Here is a 19150-nt window from a genome sequence, read left to right as displayed (position 1 = left end):
GCTGAAATACGGACGGCAACACGTGCAATGTAAATGAGGCCTAAGGCTACTTTTATACCAAGACGTTGCGTTTTAGGGGACATTAAGGTCGCATAACGTACCCCTAACGCAACATATGGTGGTGTTGAAGTTGGACGTCAGATTGAGCCGTGTTATGCAGCTCTCAAAGCAGCCGCTCCAGGATAGTGATTGGAAGTCCGGGTCTTTTTGAAGGGAACCAGAGATGAACCATTCACACAAAATAAACGTATCAGTTGATAGCTTGTAAAGAATAAATGATCTACCTGATAATTTTGCCGCTCTGGTGTGCCTTTTTGAGTGTTTTTTATCCATTATTGCTCCAGGAAAAATCAAATATGGCCACCGGCTCATATCCCTTCTCCTTCCGGGTTATATGAGTTGTTCTGGATGTGCTTTCTTGGCTATATGAGACTATGCTGCTATCTAGGCTAAATGCAGCCTTTCATCTATGTGCTTTCATTTTGGTATGATGTACAGCTGCCTGTAGGAAGTGTCTCTCATAGGAATGAAACTGCCATTATTATCAGTATCTATGCAGAGTGCACACAGGGATCATATTACAGCCACAGAGCTTCTCTCTCAGGAGCAGCAGCCTCTCTCATGTCATCACAGCTCTCAGTATGCAAAGCAGGAAATCTAAGCCAGGAGGGGGAAGGCTTGGGCTTGAAAAGACTACACAGAAGAGTGACTCAGCTATAATGATTCCAGGTCAAACCTCGACTGAATAGTTGGTGGATTCTTATCACAGTTGCTAATAGACTAATTAAGCAGATAACAATGAAACTAAAAGCAGGGTAGGTGTTTACTGTCATGTTCCCACTGATAAATGTAATAAAATACATGAGGGTGCTTCATCTCTGGTTCTCTTTAAGGATTCGGATCATTCGAATCGGATCATTGAAAAGATCCGGATCTTTGAACCGAATCATTTGAATCATTTTACTAGGGAAGCAGACTGGGTGAAATGACTAGCAGGACAGGACTTTCCCTGCACTGTAGATTCTGTATGTTCCGGTTTCTTCCAGACAGACATCCACTGTGAACCGAATCTTTCATTGTCATGATCCGGATGATTCGACTCACAAAAAAGATCCGGATCAAATGAACGATTCGTTCATGATCCGGACAACACTATGAGTCCCACCACGAGTCACCACAGTCCAGTGAATATTAATTTGCCATGTGGCTAGTCACTGAGCATGTGCAAACAATCTAACGCAGCTCTATAGGGGTATAATGTACAGCATGCTGCACTTTCATTTAACGTGCAGCGTTATACTCTAACGCAATGTGTGTACTGTGAACAGCACATTGATTTTACAGTGCTGTGAGTTAGGCTGCGTTACTGGCTGCTGTAACGTGGGACTTTAACGTCCCACTGTGAAACCAGCCTAAAGGGAATCTGAAGTGAAAATAAACTAATGATGTGATAACTTGTATGTGTAGTACAGCTAAGAAATAGAACATTAGTAGCACAGAAATGAGTCTCATATTGTTTCCAGTACAGGAAGAGTTAAGAAACTTCAGTTGTTATCTATGCAAAAGAGCTGCTCTGAGCTCTCCGACTCGACTTTGTTCGGAGACCGCCATATTTTCTTCTTTAGAAAGATCGGGGCTTCTAAAAGAAGCCCGTCGGTCTTTCTAACGGGGACTTTGATCAATGAACGGGAACTGTATTCCCATTCATTGATCACCGGGCTAACGAGTGGTGGCACGGGAGTAAGCAAAGGCGCGCACAGCAGTGCAGATGCAGCCTTTTGGACGTAATAGCAGCATCCAAAAGGCGAAAGTAGTTAAAATACAGTGTTTGGTGTGTAATTGCAAATATGTCTGAATGATGCAATGTTTAAAAAAGAAGAAGAAAGAAAGCTTTATAACTGAAAATAAAAATGAGATTCATTTCTTTGCTACTAATGTTCTATTATGTATCCCTACTACACATACAATTCATTATATCATACGTTTTTTTTCACTTCAGTGTCGCTTTGTTTTGAACATTCTAGCAGCTGCAGAAGTGAAATGGAATGATTTTTGGCCGATGTTTGTGCTAAAGTTGGAGTACTGCTTTAGGTCTTCCCAGACAATGCACTGAAGGTCACACAACTTTCTCAGAGCTGCTGTCTCAGCACAAGCAATTAACTGCTTGGAACTGACACAGCAGAGAAGGTTTAATAAGCCCATTAAGTGCATTCTCCTTTATGATGGAATGTAAAGTGACGTTTCCCCTCCACTAGACACAGACTACCTGAGTTTTATAGAGTGTTATCGCTGTATTAACACTAAAGAGACTGTGGAGTAAAATAAACTGTCAACCTGCTTTAATGGCCTGCTGATGGGCTCAGTGTTAACCCCTTGTGCGCTGGTCTCCTCACTGCTGGGCATGAGAGTTGTTTGGGGGGTTTCTGTACTTGCCTTAGAGACATCTATACACATCATTTACCTTTAATCACTTAATCATAATATCATTTGCATAATCATTAACTCGCAGGAAATAACTTTATGACTCTTTTAATTGGGTTGAAGTTTCTCTGCTATAAAATGATGGATAAAAAGACTGATTTAAAAGTGCAACTCAGTCAAATATAAGGCATTGAAATACATTAAAGGGGCGCACCTCCTCTCACTCTGAAATATTAGAAATGTTCATTTTACAGTTACAGCTTGTGGTCAACTGGTGTTGAATCTTTTAGCAAGACCATCAGCTTTGTACACAAATCACAGAATGACTATTGTTGTGAAATCAACTTTGGCCATCGTATTACAAACGCTTGAGAAGATTTATCTAAATGGCTCAGTCAGTTAACTTTAGAAACTGTTATATTGACCTGAGGAAGTGGGTGGAAGTCCACGAAACGTGTTGTCCAGCATTATTGATTACCGTATATACTCGCATATAAGCCGACCCACATGTAAGCCAAGGTACCCGCTTTTCCCTCAGAAACGAGGAATAAGTGACTGACTCGCATATAAGCCCCCTCCACAGTATAGCCCCCTCCACAGTAACCAGATGTGCCCCCAGTACAAGTCAGCCCCCCCTCTCCATAGCCAGATGTGCCCCAAGGATTATACAGGGATTGCCTGATGCCAGATATGTGTGGTTACCGGTTGCTTGAGAAGCCAAGCAACCGGCCTTGAAAATAACACTCCCTTCCCCCAAGTGGATTAACTGCACAGCAGTGTGCAGTAGAAACTGGCAGAAACTACGCATCCTCTGGGCACCGTCCTTTTCACTCCTTGCTGCTCCCAGCTGTTGTGCAGCATTCTCCAGGGAAGGCTCCAATGTGTCATGTGACCCAGTGCGGGTCAGCTGACAACCCAGGGAGCAGTACAAGGACACCGCACAGAAGCTGGGAGCTGAAAGAAATGTAAAGGGTGGCGCCCGGACGATGCGTAAACTATTTCTGCTGCGCAGTTAATCAGGAACGCCCCCATTCTCCCCCCGCCAGGCATGCCGGTCAGTTGAGACTGCCGGACACCTGAGTTCTGGTTAACTGGGACTCTACTGTATTTAATTTTACTTCCTTTGACCCCCCCCCCCCCCCCCCCCCCCTTTGTGTACCCTTTATCCTGTGCCCGAATCCATCCAATGACTGCTGGAGGCTGAAACTGCATTTTCCCAGATTGTGTACACCCACCCCATCTTTTGTACCTAAAAAAAAAAATTGCTTGGCTCTATCAAATAGAAACAGTCCAGAACAGGATCTTCTGACAGCAAGTCACATTGGAAGAGCGTTTCTATAAGCCTATTGTTTTATTCTTCGTTCCCCCATCAGAGATCTGTAGAGCTGAGATGCAGCATTCCTCCATGGATGGTGCTAGGGGAGGACTGGCCAGGGGGAAGGGGGAGACTCTCCCCACCAGGCTGCCTCTCATTTAATGATTTAGGGCTGGCCAATCCACCAACTGCTTCGATAATTATTATCCAATCAGATGAAAATCTGTGCCGCCACAAGCATGTCCAATCAACAATTTGACTTATTTCGGGTAGAAAGTACCGTAGTTGAATGTATCGATCTGAGATGCTGGGAAATCTCGGGCCGATGTGGTCATGAAGTGTAATGATAACAAACATTGGCCTCAATTCACTAAGATCATGCTGGAGATAATAAGGCAAGAGAAAACTTATCTTAACTCTTCATTCCTTAAGTTACCTCCTCTGTAGTTAATTTACCTCCTCTGTAGTTATTTTCACATGCAGTTAATTAACAGCCTGTCTTTAACTCTGGAGTTATTTTAAGGATTGAAGAGTTAACTTAAAGACAGAAGAGTTAACTTTTTAGGTTTGCCTGAGGTAAAATGTTTCCTGAATACTACATGCCTTATCACCATGGTAACAACTCTAGAAGAGTTATTAAAGACAGGAGATAATCTTAGTGAATTGAGGCCTATGAACGCGATGGAAACCCCGGCCGTTGTCCCTCAAAATGTATTATGTGCCCCGCGGTGCCTGTGCATTCATACCTTCCCTGTCATGCTGTCCCTCGAGTATCCTTGCTGTATTTCTGCATTGGCCACCTACGTGACTACCGGTGTATAGCACGTGGGGCGCGTGTGACGTCATTTGGGCTGGGGCTGCCATGAAACCGAGCCTCTTGTTTGTGGTTTCCCTCCAGGCTAAAAGGTCCCAGTCCTCTCCTGGATGGTGCCCTGAGTTTCCAGCAGACCATCACACCAGCACGATGTGGAGAGCACGTTTCCTCTTCTTTTTCTAATAAATTCTGGATTCAGGAAAATAAACTTGGAGATGGAGCTAATTGCTGGTTCTTTTCATTTCAGATGTAAACCATTTGTGAAGACTCGCTGAAATCATTCTGTTTGTCCTGTTTATTGTTCATGTCTTCCGAGGTCATCCCTCCATCCAAAGCACATGTATTATTTCTGCACGTCGCCTGCAGCACTGATGAAACGCATACACGTTGTTTCATATTATGCTGGTGAATGCGTTTTCTGGTGATTTACAGCGAGAATTTTAATAGGAATTCCAAAGAGGGATGGGTTGGAGCAGAGCAGGATCATCCACCAGACAACCTAGGCAGGGGCCTAGGGGGGTTTCAAAGGGCCCACCTGCCACCTTCTCTGACCTCTCGCCACTTCAGCTTACCAAAAAGACTAGAAGGTGGCCCCAAATGTTACTACCTTGCCAATACATCTTGTGGACCTGAACTCTTGCACAGGACAGAAGGAAAACATAGAGAAATGCACCCTGTATGTATTTACAGAGTTTAGCCTGTCTAATTCCCCCTCATCTGTGTCTTATCACAAGTTGTAATTTGATCCCTCAGCGGTGTCACCAGACTGCCACAGCAGAGAGGCTACTTTGAAAGTAGAAGTTAACAATATGTCTGCTTCCATGAAAGCAGGAAGTAGATACAGTGCAGATTTATAGCAGGATTTGTATCAGCTGTAACAAAGAAATGTTTTTCTTGAAAAGGTATTATGCTGTTGCTTATCTGTTAGAGCCGAGAGGGAGTTCAGGTCCACTTTAATCCATCTCTGGGCTGAAGAGTATTCCTGTTGCTACGTACATTGTTGGTCTGCACTTATCTGAAAAAGGGGACCCCTTTGGGCCCCGAAACAATTGACATTTTGTGTTGACATATGCAATAAAAACAGAACTACATTGAAAATGGTGTGCCAGCCGACCTTTTGGATTTTGCTTATTGCTACATAAAGTCATTCACAACTCAGGTCCGAGTGGAGCTGCTGAGCTCTGGCTTACAAGGCACCACCCACTGCTCTTCATATAACCGTTCCCATCATGCCTTGCAGTGTAACACTAAGCCTGACCTTACTGTAGTTAATGCAGTAGCCTTGTCTAAGAATGATGTGGACTTCTCTTGAGACACCGGAGTCTTCTTTAACATTATTATTGGAAAAGTTATAATCGAAAAAGACAGATGTTTGCCTTCTTAAAGAGAACCTGAGCGGAAAATAAAAAGTCAAAATAAACATACACAGGTCATACTTACCTCTCGTGTAGTCTGCTTATCAATCTCTATCTCCTGTCCCGCATCCTGTTTGTCCACTGCGATCGATGGAATTCTTTGACCTCCATTTTGAAAATGGCCATTAACCCATAACAGCTTCCTGGTCAGCACACTGTTAAACTGTTATATCGCCCACTTGAGCCATAGGGAAACATGGACATTACCTTGCACATTCAGTTGTAACTGACAGCAGCTGAAATATAACTGACAGAAACTGGTATATTTCAGTTCTGACAAAATCTTGTCAGAACTGGAAGGGATCACTGTAAGAAGAAAATGGTGAGCTTATGAGATGAACTGATGGCGAGGCAAGTATGTAATATTCATTTGCAGCTAACTCGTGTTTATTTTAATTCATTTTACTCAGTTCAGGTTCCCTTTAAAAACAGAAGGAATTTATAATTATTTTGGTTTCAGTGAGCATATGTCTCACACAATGCATCACTGCTGAATATGCAAATCATCCCTTTGTTGTCCCTGTTAGCTAGCCACGCCTCCAGAACTGCTGGAATGCAATGATGTGTCAGCTTGTTAATATTACAGAACCACACACACACACATCATTGCATTCCAGCGGTTCTGGTGGTGTGTTTAGCTTTAAGGGACATCAAAGAGATGATTTGCATGTTCAGCAGTGATGCATTATGGGACACCTCAGAGCTCACTCCAACCTGAATACCGTAATTGTAAATACCTTGTGTATTAACAAGGCAAACATCTCAGTGTTCTCCCCAGAATTTTTTTCCAGCCGGGTGGCATGAAATAGTAGCCGGGTGGCATGAAAAAGTAGCCGGGTGGGGCGAGATGAAAATGCAGGGCAACTGTGCTTACAGCATAGGAGGAGGTGAGGAAGTGAGCCGATGACAGCCGGGTGGTCATCAAATGTAGCCGGGTGGAGCACCCGGCTAAAAGAGCCTGGGGAGAACACTGCATCTTTTTTTCTTATCTTAGTAAGAGGGCTTTTCGGATTCTTTTAGCCCCTTACACACTCTTAGGAGTTCTGTTTCACCATGAGCTTGCTGGGTACTCTGAAACCAAAAAGGCACTAAACATTGATGGCAGAAATAGGTCATTTTTGTGTATTCTAAATGCTGGTTCTTCATGGACGATGAAATTCTAATAATTCTGAGTTGATTCTAATTTTGTTCAAATGTATGCAGTGTGGAGTTAATTCTAGTTGTTGGGTTTGGTCAATTTCAAAGGTGCATACATTTAGCATAAATAAAATTTGCATCAACTCAAAACGATTAGCAACTCACTGCTTAAAGCACATCTCACCCGAAGCAAAGCTACATAAGGTAAGCATAGAGGTATATCCATGCTGTATCCACATACCTCTGTGCGTTGTCCATTCCTTGTTCCCGCCCCCACCATTGCCACTATCATCATCATTAATGGGGCTGGTTAAAGGAGGGGATGGGAGGATGATGGGGAGGGAACATCGCTGCAAGCCCGCCTCTTCCTGTCTGAAAATTTGACTTTAGCCAAAAGTCATTTTTTTTTAAGGAGCAAATACAGGGACTGGGGGAACGAGTAGAGGAACGGACAATGCACATAGGTATTTGGATACAGCTGAACATACCTCTGTGCCTACCTTAGGTAGCTTTGTCACTGGTCAGGTGTGCTTTAGGTTCGTCGTTCTGGAATGCTTGTGTGTATTCTGCTTTTTGTGTGATATCTCGCCTTTTATACTGAGAACTTCTCTTTTCCATTGCAGGACCAGGAAGAAAATAAAGGTGCTACAAGCTGGCCAGAATTCTACATTGACGAGCTCAATTCTATGGCAGCTGTAAGTACTTGTCAAAGAAATACTCTATTATTTGTGTGTGTGTCTGTGCGCGCGCGCCTGTTTTTAGCCACTTCTGTACCAAAAGTCTCTGGCCCCTTAAAGAAAACCTGTAACGAGAAAATGTTCCCCTGGGGGGTACTCACCTCGGGTGGGGAATGCCTCCGGATCCGATCGAGGCTTCCCCCATCCTCCTCGGTCCCACGGCGGCGGCGAAAAGCCTCCAAGAACGGCAGGGATGTAAATATTTACCTTCCTGGCTCCAGCGCAGGAGCAGTATCAACTCTCCGTTCGGAGATGGGCGAAAATAGCCGATTGCTGTCGGGCCGCTCTACTGCGCATGCGCAAGTCTCCTGCACCTGCGCAGTAGAGCGGACCCGACAGAGATCGGCTATTTTCGCCTATCTCCGTGCTGAGAGCCTCAACAGCGCCCCCGCTGGAGCCGGGAAGGTAAATATGTCAGCCTTGTCGAGGGAGGATTCCCGGACACATCGGGGGAGCCAGAGCCTGACTGCCTGCAGGGGAAGTGGAAGCCTCATTAGGACCCTGAGGCTTCCCTCTACCGAGGTGAGTAGCCCCCAGGGGACCTTTTTTTTGTTACAGGTTCTCTTTAAGGACCGGAGACTTCTTGGTAAACATATAGGTCTCTCTGACGTCACGCCGTACAGACACGTCTCCGAGAGCCACCTGACAGCAGTTAACTGTCGGCAATAGGGAATCGCTCGCTGTGTGCGAAAAAAAAAAAAAGAAAAACACTGCTGCCGGTATTTTTGATTTTTTTTTTTTGCCGCAGTGGTAAAAATGCACATTACTCCCGTAATTTTTAGCATTGTGGAAAAATGCACACAATTTTGGCAACTGTGACCCCTGCCTAAATGTTAATTGTGTTCAACTGGTTTGTAAACACTGTCCAGCAGTTCTGTGCCTCTCTGGAATGTCGTGTCTTCTACAGAAGGTCCTGAAAAAAATAAATATGCCACTCTTTCTGATTTGACATGTCTGCAATATCTTACCATGAATATACTGCTTCTGTTGTAACTGGATGGTCAATACAGCACTAAACTTAATCAGAGTAGGGTCAGAGATGTGGATGGTGGGTTTTCTTTAGGAGCCTGGAGTTCCCCTTAATTGCCACCCAGGTCAACGCTCCTTATATTGTGTTCTTGCAGAAACAGGAATATACTGAGATCCGTAGCTTCTCTTCTTCCCATTAGTGTGAGATGCGCCTGCCTTCATTCGCACACACTGCAGCCTTGTTGCAGCTCTTGCCAGTATTCGGCCCAGTCACTGGGTGTCAGTGGTGGCATTGATCTGGAGTGGGGTTGTGGTGGCACAGCTGTCCGGCAACTGCAGTGAGGACATCTGCCAGATGCTCCAGATACAACAAACATCTCTCTGCATCTCTCAGAAATGATCACAACAAGCAGAAGATGTCATGAATGAAGCAGTTGTTTCCCCCTCCCATGTCCAGTATGCGAAGCGGCTTCTGCAATAGACAGCTGAGGGGTCTCATTCTGTAATGTCAATGGGGACTCTTACTGCCTAGTGTGCTATTCAAGCATTATTGCCTGGAGTCAGCGTAATCACTTATCTTCTATTGTGCTCTTAGAGCCTTTATTGTTCTGAGTTTTTCAGACCCATCTGTGGATATTTTTTAAAGGACACCTGAAGTGAGAGGTATACGGAGGCTGCCATATTTATTTCCTTTTAAGCAATACCAGTTGCCTGGCTATCCTGCTGATCCTCTGCCTTTAATACTTTAAGCCAAAGACTGTGAACAAGCATATGCAGATCAGGTGTTCCTGATGCAGCATTGGACACAACAGAACACATAGCTAGCCTGCAGCATAGCGTTGCATCTGTACAGTTTTAGTCCTGCAATGTCACCCGAGTGATCAGGTACAGATCTTCATTGGGTGACACTTACTGTGCATGTGTACAAAACCTTAAAGAGGATCCGAGATGAAAAACTAACTATGACAAGTAACTTGTCTATATATCTTATCTAAAGTTTAGATAGTTTACGCAGCAAATCTAGCTGCAAACAGCTTCAAAGGTATATGATTATTTATTCCTGTGATACAATCATAGCAGCCATGTTCTGTTTGTCACATTACACACAGGCAAGCTGCTGTGTATCTCCAGCCCTCAGCCTGTGAAAACTTCACTCCCCTTTCCTCCTCTCTCCTCCCCTCTGCCTCTGAAATCTCTGGCTAGTAACCTCCTCCTCTTGCCCAGACGGGGCTCCGATAGGCCTTGCTACTAAGGCTCAGAGTGCCGATGCACTCTGGAGAAGCTGTGGGCGAGGCTTGTTTAGTTTATAGGGAGTTAGAGTACTAAAACAAAACAAAAAGTGTTTGGCTTGAGGAATGCCCTATATGAAAGGATCACAATTATGCAATGAGTAAAAGTTTATCTCAGATCCACTTTTGCACCTATCTTCTTTTACACATTTAAAAAGCCCACCACTTTGCCTACCCATCTCCACTCTCCCAACCATTGTTGGTTACCTACAGCTATAGTTGTGTAGGGTTATCAAAGATCCTGGGAGAAAAACGCAGAGAACACAGAAACCCCACTGATGTAGTAAAGCACAACAAACAGTCAGCTGATTTAAGTAGAGTGTTCTCCCCATAATTTTTTTTCCACCCGGGTGGCATGAAAAAGTAGTCGGGTGGGGTGAAATGAGAGAATGCAGGGCCCGCGCTTCTCTGCACAACTCTGCTTACAGCATAGGAGGAGGTGAGCAGATGACAGCCGGGTGCTCACCAAAACTAGCCGGGTGGAGCACCCGGCTAAAAGAGCCTGGGGAGAACACTGAGTGGTACTCACAAACGAAGGTTGCAGGTGGGCAACCAACCATTGAAGGCAGGTGGAGATCAGCAACCCCGACTCCTCTTGGCCCAGAGGCACTGGACGCGGTCGCACTCTTGGCAAAGAACTCCAAGTTGGTTGTAAGGGTTGGAGAGCACCTAACCAAAATTGAACACTCCTCCCAGAGGAGGGTGTGTAACACAAGGGGGAAAGAGGCACCCAAATGGTGATAAAACTGGATTAAAAACGGCTAAAAAAAGAAAAGGTTGAGGTAGCTTACCTCAAATGACGACAAATTCATATATAAGATTCACAAATTTTATTACGCACTAGGCAATGCGTTTCTTGGGTACTTGCCCACTTCCTCAGGCAAAATACAGTGCCAAAGAAAATCTCAACCTGTGTAAGGGACGCCTCCCTCTTTCCCCCATTGTGTTACCTACAGCTATAGTTCCTTTATCTGGGGCATACTATGTTCCCTTCCTTGTAGATCTTATGCCATAGTTTTTGTCTCTGTTATCTATATCTCCCCTCCCCCCTCCTAATCATTTATTACACAGCGCTGCATAATAGACTGGCCAGATAGAAGATTATAAAAATGATAAAACATTTGTAACCTTGTAAAAAGCCAGGCTTCTTTTATTAAAGTCTGTTATATCTCCTAGAAAAAGCTCATTAAAAATTACTGCAAGAAGTCGCTGCCAAATTTGGCTTAGTCCCCTTTCTGTTGTGTTGAAATAAAAATACTGATGTTGATGTGAAACAGATTTTGTGAAGCTTTGCATCAGATTTTCCCGTACAGACACCCTCTCGCTGGTGCGCTGTACGATAGGTGACTATCATCCGATACACTCCCTAATCTGGTGTTACCTTTCCTGTAAAACGACATAGGAAGGGGGGCATGCTTATAGTGACCCTGAAATGAACCCGAGCAATAGGAATAGAACATCTGATAGAGTACATAGAGGATGCAGTCAGTGAACACTCCACCATAGAACCATTTTCTCTACAGAGATGCACCCAAGAAAATGTGTCAGTTAGAACTGCTGCTAAAAATGTCAATAGAAAGTTTTATTAGTGTTAGTACAGTAGAGTCCTGGTTATCTAAAACTCAACTAACCAGCAGTCTCAACCAACCAGCACAAATCACCGGCAGTACTCACAGTGGTAAAGGCAAACTTCTTGGGCAGTTTATGGGCTCTGCTGTGCTTAGAGACTGGGCTCCACTGCTCCCCCAAGGTTAATATACCTTCAACTAATGTATTTTAACATTTAAAGAGGAACTCCAGTGAAAATAATGTAATAAAAAAGTGCTTCATTTTTACAATAATGATGTATAAATGACTTAGTCAGTGTTCGCCCATTGTAAAATCTTTTCAATCCCTGATTTACATTCTGCCATTTATCACATGGTGACATTTTTACCGCTGGCAGGCGATGTAGCTGCTGCTTGCTTTTTTGGCAGTTGGAGACAGCTGTAAACGGCTATTTCCCACAATGCAACAAGGTTCACAGACCGGAAACTGCCAGGACCATGGTCCTCAGAGTTTCTTGTGGGAGGGGTTTCACCACAATATCAGCCATACAGAGCCCCCGATGGACTGTTTGTGAAAAGGAATAGATTTCTCATGTAAAAGGGGGTATCAGCTACTGATTGGGATAAAGTTTAATTCTTGGTCACGGTTTCTCTTTAAAACAGAGTTCATGGTATGTGTATAGAGTGGGGTACAGTACTGTATTAGCCAGGCCTATTTATAACATTGAGGCTCAAGCAAGCAGAAGGCACACTTATCCAGCACAAGTTGATCTTTGTTGGTGCCACATAACTGAGACACTACTGTATTATTAAAAATTGGGATTTTTACCTTCCACCCCTGTGACACAGCGCCTGTGTGACTTGCAGCAGCTTATTGATCACCCCGCAGCTAATGTTGTCAGAGCAGCTCATCTCTCCTCTCTCCCTTCAGCAGCTGTGTATTGGGAAGATTCCCCTCCACCTCCTCTGTGCTGCCTTTGTTGGGTGTTGCAGGCTAGTGATGGAATAAATGACATCAGTTGGCCAGCCTTCCCTGCAGGGCACAGCTTTGTATTGTAGCTCTGCTGACAGCTGTCCATACACATTACCATGGGGCAGCTCTCCCCTCACAATAGAGCTAAGCCAACCGTTCTTTCACCTCTTTCTTTTCACGCACGTCGCTCTGAAAGCTCAGCGCTGTGTTTCCACACAAACTCATCAGATCGGTGTATTTCCTGCTCGCTACAAGGATACTGGCAATAGGCATGAATAATTAAAGCAAACCTGTAGCGAAAACATGAGATAATAAATTGTATGTGTAGTACAGCTAAAGGGGCCCATACACTAGTCAATTTCTGCCAGCGATCGATTTTATGGAATTGATCGATTGGAATTCGATTTTATCAAATCTATCGATTTGCGGCCGATTTTGATCGATTTGATTTATCTGACAGGATGGAAAATCTAGGTCGATCTGCTGCTGGCAGCAGATCGATGGCCCATAGAATCGCATTGGATCGAATGGTGCAATAATGCATTTAGCTCGATTTTTAATAGATTGCCAATGGATTTCATACTGAAATCTAATGGAAATCTGTTCCTAATGTGTGGCACACATCAGATTCCTGTCAGATTCGGCTTGACAGGCATCTGACAGAAATCTATCTGATGGTCGAATCTGCTGCAAATCTATAAGTGTATGGCCACCTTAAAGGAATACTGTAGGGGGGTCCGGGGAAAATGAGTTGAACTTACCCGCGGCTTCTAATGGTCCCCCGCAGACATCCTGTGCCTGCGCAGCCACTCACCGATGCTCCGACCCCGCCTCCGGTTCACTTCTGGAACATCAGACTTTAAAGTCTGAAAACCACTGCGCCTGTATTGCCGTGTCCTTGCTTCCGCTGATGTCACCAGGAGCGTACTGCGCAGGCACAGACCATATTGGGCCTTCGCAGTATGCTCCTGGTGACATCAGCGGGAGCGAGGACACGGCAACGCAGGCGCAGTGGTTTTCAGACTTAAAAGTCTGAAATTCCAGAAGTGAACCGGAGGCGGGGCCGGAGCATCGGTGAATGGCTGCGCGGGCACAGGATGTCTGCGGGGGACCATTAGAAACCCTGGGTAAGTTCAACTCCTTTTCCCCCGACCCCCCCCCCCCCCCCTTACAGTATTCCTTTAAAAAAAAAATAGAAAAACTTCAGTTCTTATCTATGCAAAAGAGCTTCTCTGAACTATTTGACCCATTGGTTTTCTGGAGCCAAGAAACAGCGAGAGACTGCTTGAGATAAGGTTTTACTGCAGGAAAGCTCAAAGGTTCATTATATCTGCTTTTTTTTTATAGCTTAAAAGACAAATGGCTTCATTCGCTAAGATGCGCTACTCAGCTTAATGAGTGCAGAGTGTTATAATGGCCTGCACTCGCTATGGCAGCCATAGCGTGCGCAGTGGAATTACGCTGTGCTTAGATATTGTAAAGGGCGCTTCGTTACTCCTAACGAGCGCTCCACAGATCCCGCCCCAAGTCCACTAACTTCAAAGTACGATATTCCTGCACTTTGATTGGCCCTGTAAGCTGCCTGTTGCAGCACAGCTCACTGAGCTCAAAGTGTTGTTTTAAAAACTGCAACTGTGTCCGTGTAATGCAGAGTTATAAAGAAAAAAAGCTATATAGCTGAAAATAAAAATATAAGAATTCTATGCTTCTAATGTTCTATTTCTTAGCTGCACTACACATACAATTCATTATATCATTTTTTTTATTATTATTTTTTGCTTCAGTTAGATTTAAAGTGGAAGATTTGTTGTTTTGTGCCCAGCAAATTGTCCTGCTGTTTCTGTATTGTATTATGTGTGTTTAAAGAGCCACGAACGCGAGAAATCGTAAACTTCAAAATGCCAATGTTTAAACTATACATTTGTTTGAGAGTAAAATGCACAAAAAATATATTATTTCTTACATTGTTGTCATTTAAGTTGATTAAATCCTTCAGATCTGAAAGGTTTTAGTCCATCTCCTCATGGGGGATCCTCAGCATTTTCTTTGTTTTCAAAAGCACTTCCTGAACGGCAGTTGCTAAGTCCAGCTGCCAAAGCTTCAGAACACTTTCATAAACACCCCTGGAGAAATGTGAGAACAGCTGTCCACCAAGGGGGTTCCCTTCAGCCTCGCAGAGCCCAAAGCATTGTACACACACTAGACAATTCATTCGGACCCATCTTGGCTGGTGTCCAGCTAACGTGTCGACCCCCCCCCCCCCCCAATAAAAAAATAACCAAATTTAGTTTTTACCTATATTTCCTGAGGGAAGCCACATGCTTGTGCACCACCCTATCATCCCTCTTTCCCTCGTCAATGAACAGTACGCTATGCTCAGCTATAGTAGAATAGCGTGTATGTACAGCGCAAGATTTCTGGAAAGGCCAAAGAGGCCCAGGCCTTGGGCGGCTGCAGCTTAAGGTGGGCACCTGGACATGAAAGGGATTTAACATATGAAAAAGGAGGCTGAAAATGAGGAGTAACACGTGAAAAAGGGAAATGAATGCTCAAGGGATCTTTTCATGAAAGATAGGGGCTGCTGTACACATGGAAGAGGGGGCTGCACATGGAATGGGAGGGGTGCTGCTGCACAAGAAAGGGGAGCCACAGCATACTAGGCCTAGGGCACAGAAAGTAGAAATCCAGCCTTGTGTATGTATAGCCGTCATGAGCGAATGCAGAGTTTTGAAAGGGGGCTGCAGCATGGCTGATGTCTGGATAGTGTACTGGTTAAAGAGAACCCGAGATGGGTTTGAAGAATGCTATTAGGATGCAGAGGCTGGTTCTGCATACTATCACCAGCCTCTGTGTCTGTACTCTGCTGTCCCCCATAAAAAACACGCCATGCTAGCGACATGCAGCTTGTCGCTAGCTGGGTGTTTACCTTTGTGCTGCCTGTCACTGCCGCTCGCCCCCTGCTCTATATCGCCGCTCCCCGCCTACGTCCCTTACCTCCCCGCCTCCGTAAGCTTCCTCCAATCCCCCCCCCCCCCTTCCCCGTGCACTTTGCAGTCCACCAGTGCACATGCACATGTCCACTGCTGGTTACATCTGTATACACGCACCCCATGTGTTTGCTTGTGTAACGTGGGCGATTGTATGGCATCACACGCACCTACGCATTCACCGGCAACCACGTGGGGTGCGTGTATGCGGACGGAGTCAGTGGCGAACACAGGCAGGTAAAGTATACTCTGTTGGGGGGGGGGGGGGAGCATTATACATTAGGGGGACAGCACGGGGGTTGGTGGATGCAGCGTCACAAGGCCGAAACGCTGAAATCAATCGGGAATTGGCCTGCGGTGTATGGGCAGCAGACTGTTTTCTCTCCGGTCACATTTGATCAGAAAGAGATCTGTCTCTTGGTTGATCAAAAGATGTATGGGCACCTTAACATCACAAGCCAGCACACGATGCTGGCTAAAGTGTAGATAGGTGGGTGCCATGGAAGGTAGCAGAGCAGCTAATGGCAGTTTTGTGTCGCCCGATGCTTGCTTGCTCGCAGCTGCATAAGGGTTGGATGGGTGCCCACTTATTTCATCTCCATTGCCACAAAGCATAGGACTCCTGCCCCAAACTGTCACTCTAATGTTGGATGATAAGCACCTAAAGAGGATCAGCAGTGTGGTAGAAAATCCCCAGATTAAGGTCCATGAGGCTTGTCCTATCATACCCATAAAAACTCCATCTGCAATTGCTGTAGCTGATTCGACTGAGTAGTGAGAGTCTAAAGAACTGTTGTGATGATTCAGGTTTATGTTTCTATTGTAAAAAATAGCAAACATTGATAGACGTATATGTTAATTTCTTAATTCTTGGTTGTAGCATGTTGCTCAGTAAGGTAAAATCTTAATCATAAGGCTAAAAAATACCAAAAAGTAAAGGGTCTACAAACCTTTTTGAATGGACTGTTCATAAGGATCTTAATGATGTTTGTAGGTATGTTGCTGGTGACCTTTCATACAGGGCTGTGGAGTTGGTACAAAAATCATCCGACTCCAACTCAGATTCCTCAGTTAATGAAACTGCTGACTTCAAGTCCGACTCCAGCTACACAAAACTGCTTTGATTCCTACTCCTTGACTCTGACTCCACAGCCCTAATATGCTTTTAGGTTTTGGTATGTTGCTGTTGACCTCTACTAGATGCTTTTACGTACCCATGTTGCTGGAGACCTCTCGTAGATGCTTTCAGCTATTGGTTGCCTCCCATTATTGCTTAGTATGTTCCGGAGGACCTATTGTAGATGCTATTAGTTACCGATATGTTGCTGGTGGCCTCTCCTAGATGCTTTTAGGTGTATTGCATGGCCTGACATACCACTGCTATGCAGACGACACTCAACTATATCTTTCCTTCAAGCCTGGTGTGACAGACCCAACTCTAACTATAAACGCCTGCTTACGTGAACTACAGCAATGGATGAATGACAACTGGCTGAAACTAAATGCAGACAAAACTGAAGTCCTTCTGATAGGAGGGCAGAGCATGATAACAAAACAACTTAACTTGCAGTCCTCACCACTGGGAATAGGAGGCACGGATCTGCGCAGCTCTGATCATGTGCGTAGCCTGGGAGTTCTAATTGATTGGGATTTAAACTTCAGAACTCAAATCTCTGCTGTGGTGAAATCATCCTATTTTCACCTGAAGAACATTGCAAAAATCAAGCACCTCATACCCCCAGAAGATCTGCCAACCTTAGTCCACGCCTTCATCACATCCCGACTGGACTACTGCAATGCTCTCTACACTGGCCTTCCAAAAAAAGGTCTTGTACCGACTACAGCTGATACAGAATACTGCTGCCAGACTGCTAACCAACCAACCCCGTCACTGCCACATAACGCCAGTCCTGCACTCCCTTCACTGGCTACCTATAGAATGGAGGGTCCTATTCAAGATCGGCCTACTGACATTTAAATCCCTGAATAATTTAGGCCCTGGATACATGAAAGATATGTTGCAGCTGCGTAGCAATCCCCGCATTCTCAGATCAACAGGTTCTAATAATCTAGTCATACCCAGAGTCCACTTGGAAACTTTTGGTCCCAGAGCCTTCTGTCATGCTGCCCCTACGTTTTGGAACTCCTTACCTCAACAGATCAGGACAGCTCCATCCCTGGACGTGTTTAGATCCAGACTGAAAACCCACCTGTTCAGTTTGGCATTTGCAGAAATATAACTTTTGTTGTGTGAATACTTCATCCTACTAATTACTGAATCTGAGAGAGCCTAAGCGCTTTGAGTCCTATGGGAGAAAAGCGCTATAGAAATGTTATTGTATTGTATTATTGTATTGCTGGTGGCCTCTGGTAGTATGTAGCTTGTCTCTTCTTATTGATGCATGTGGTTCTGCCACGTACAGGTTAGAGTTCTGTTGGGTTTATTTATGAAAACAGGATGACACTAAGGACCCCCAGTGATTCAGTAAACTCTGGCTGGGTTTTCTGTTGCTTTTATGTTCTTGAAGAAAACGTTTGGTTTGATGAAGTCCTGCAACTACCTCATCCCTTCCATATGCATTCAATCGTGTGCATTGCCCATATGTGTATTTACCTATTTATGCCTGTTTGTATCGGGGGCAGGGGTTATTCAGAGCTTAATTACAGCAACAAGTGTGGTCACCGCTGCTTAATACGTCCCCTGATATTTCTCGGCCATCTGCTCGGACGCTCAGATCTCGTTCTGCCTGCTCTTTAATAACGCAAACTGACATTTTGTTTCATGCTGTATTAGCATCATAACCTCTAATGTCTCAGTGGGTAATATGCCTCATATATCATGCTATGAATCTAATCGCCAAGAGGGGCGGGAGTAACTCTTTCACAGGCTCTGAAAAATTGATGGCTTTCCTCTTTTTTGCCTTTTTTCGAAAACCTAGTTCATTAAAAAGATCTTTGTAGAGCCAGTGGAGGAAGAACAAGCAGGACTAATGAGACTAGGACATCACACACCAACTAGCCAATAAAACCGGCTGGTAAAATGAATGAGAAGTGCTCCAACTGAGATCATACTGTGCCATATACCGGTAACTGCCCCAGTCTTCTTGCAACCTCTCCTGTCCCCACCAATCATTTTGTTTGTGCTGAATATATATATAGCTAACTAGGAATACATGGCTATAGTGTTATTGTATTTATTTTTGCTTAAAGAAGAAAAATCTTAAAATATAAAACACAAACAAATAAGTACACTTCTTCCTGAGTAAAATGAGCCATAAATGACTTTTCTCCTAAGTTGCTGTCACTTACAGTAAGTAGTAGAGATCTGACATTACCGACAGGTTTTGGGCTAGTCCATCTCCCCATAGGGGATTCTCAGCATGGCCTTTATTCTTTATAAAAACACTCCCTGAAAAAGATTTATACAATGATGCTGGCCAGCCTCCCTGCTCGCCGTACAATATTTTGGCAGTTGGACGGAGCAACTGCCATTCACTAAGTGCATTTTGAAAACAAAGAAATCCCTGTGAACCTCCCATGAGGAGA

The 19150-nt window shown here is 44.5% G+C and overlaps 2 protein-coding genes across 6 annotated transcripts in view; both read left to right on the top strand.

Annotated features, from left to right (window-relative positions):
• Positions 1-19150, top strand: part of LGALS3 (galectin 3) — a 517589-nt gene that overhangs the window by 281016 nt on the left and 217423 nt on the right. The gene's annotated exons all lie outside the window — the stretch shown is intronic.
• DAAM1 (dishevelled associated activator of morphogenesis 1) overlaps positions 1-19150 on the top strand; it is a 319681-nt gene that overhangs the window by 204421 nt on the left and 96110 nt on the right. For all 5 annotated transcript variants that reach the window (XM_068254408.1, XM_068254407.1, XM_068254409.1 and 2 more), the window contains exon 5: positions 7726-7797. In XM_068254408.1, coding sequence (XP_068110509.1) covers positions 7726-7797 — 72 coding nt within the window. The remainder of the gene's footprint in view (positions 1-7725; positions 7798-19150) is intronic.

This window comes from Hyperolius riggenbachi, chromosome 9 (genome assembly GCF_040937935.1).
Source record: "Hyperolius riggenbachi isolate aHypRig1 chromosome 9, aHypRig1.pri, whole genome shotgun sequence".
NCBI lineage: Eukaryota > Metazoa > Chordata > Amphibia > Anura > Hyperoliidae > Hyperolius > Hyperolius riggenbachi.
Note: the sequence above shows the minus strand (reverse complement) of the source record. Positions and strands in the feature narration are given on the sequence as shown.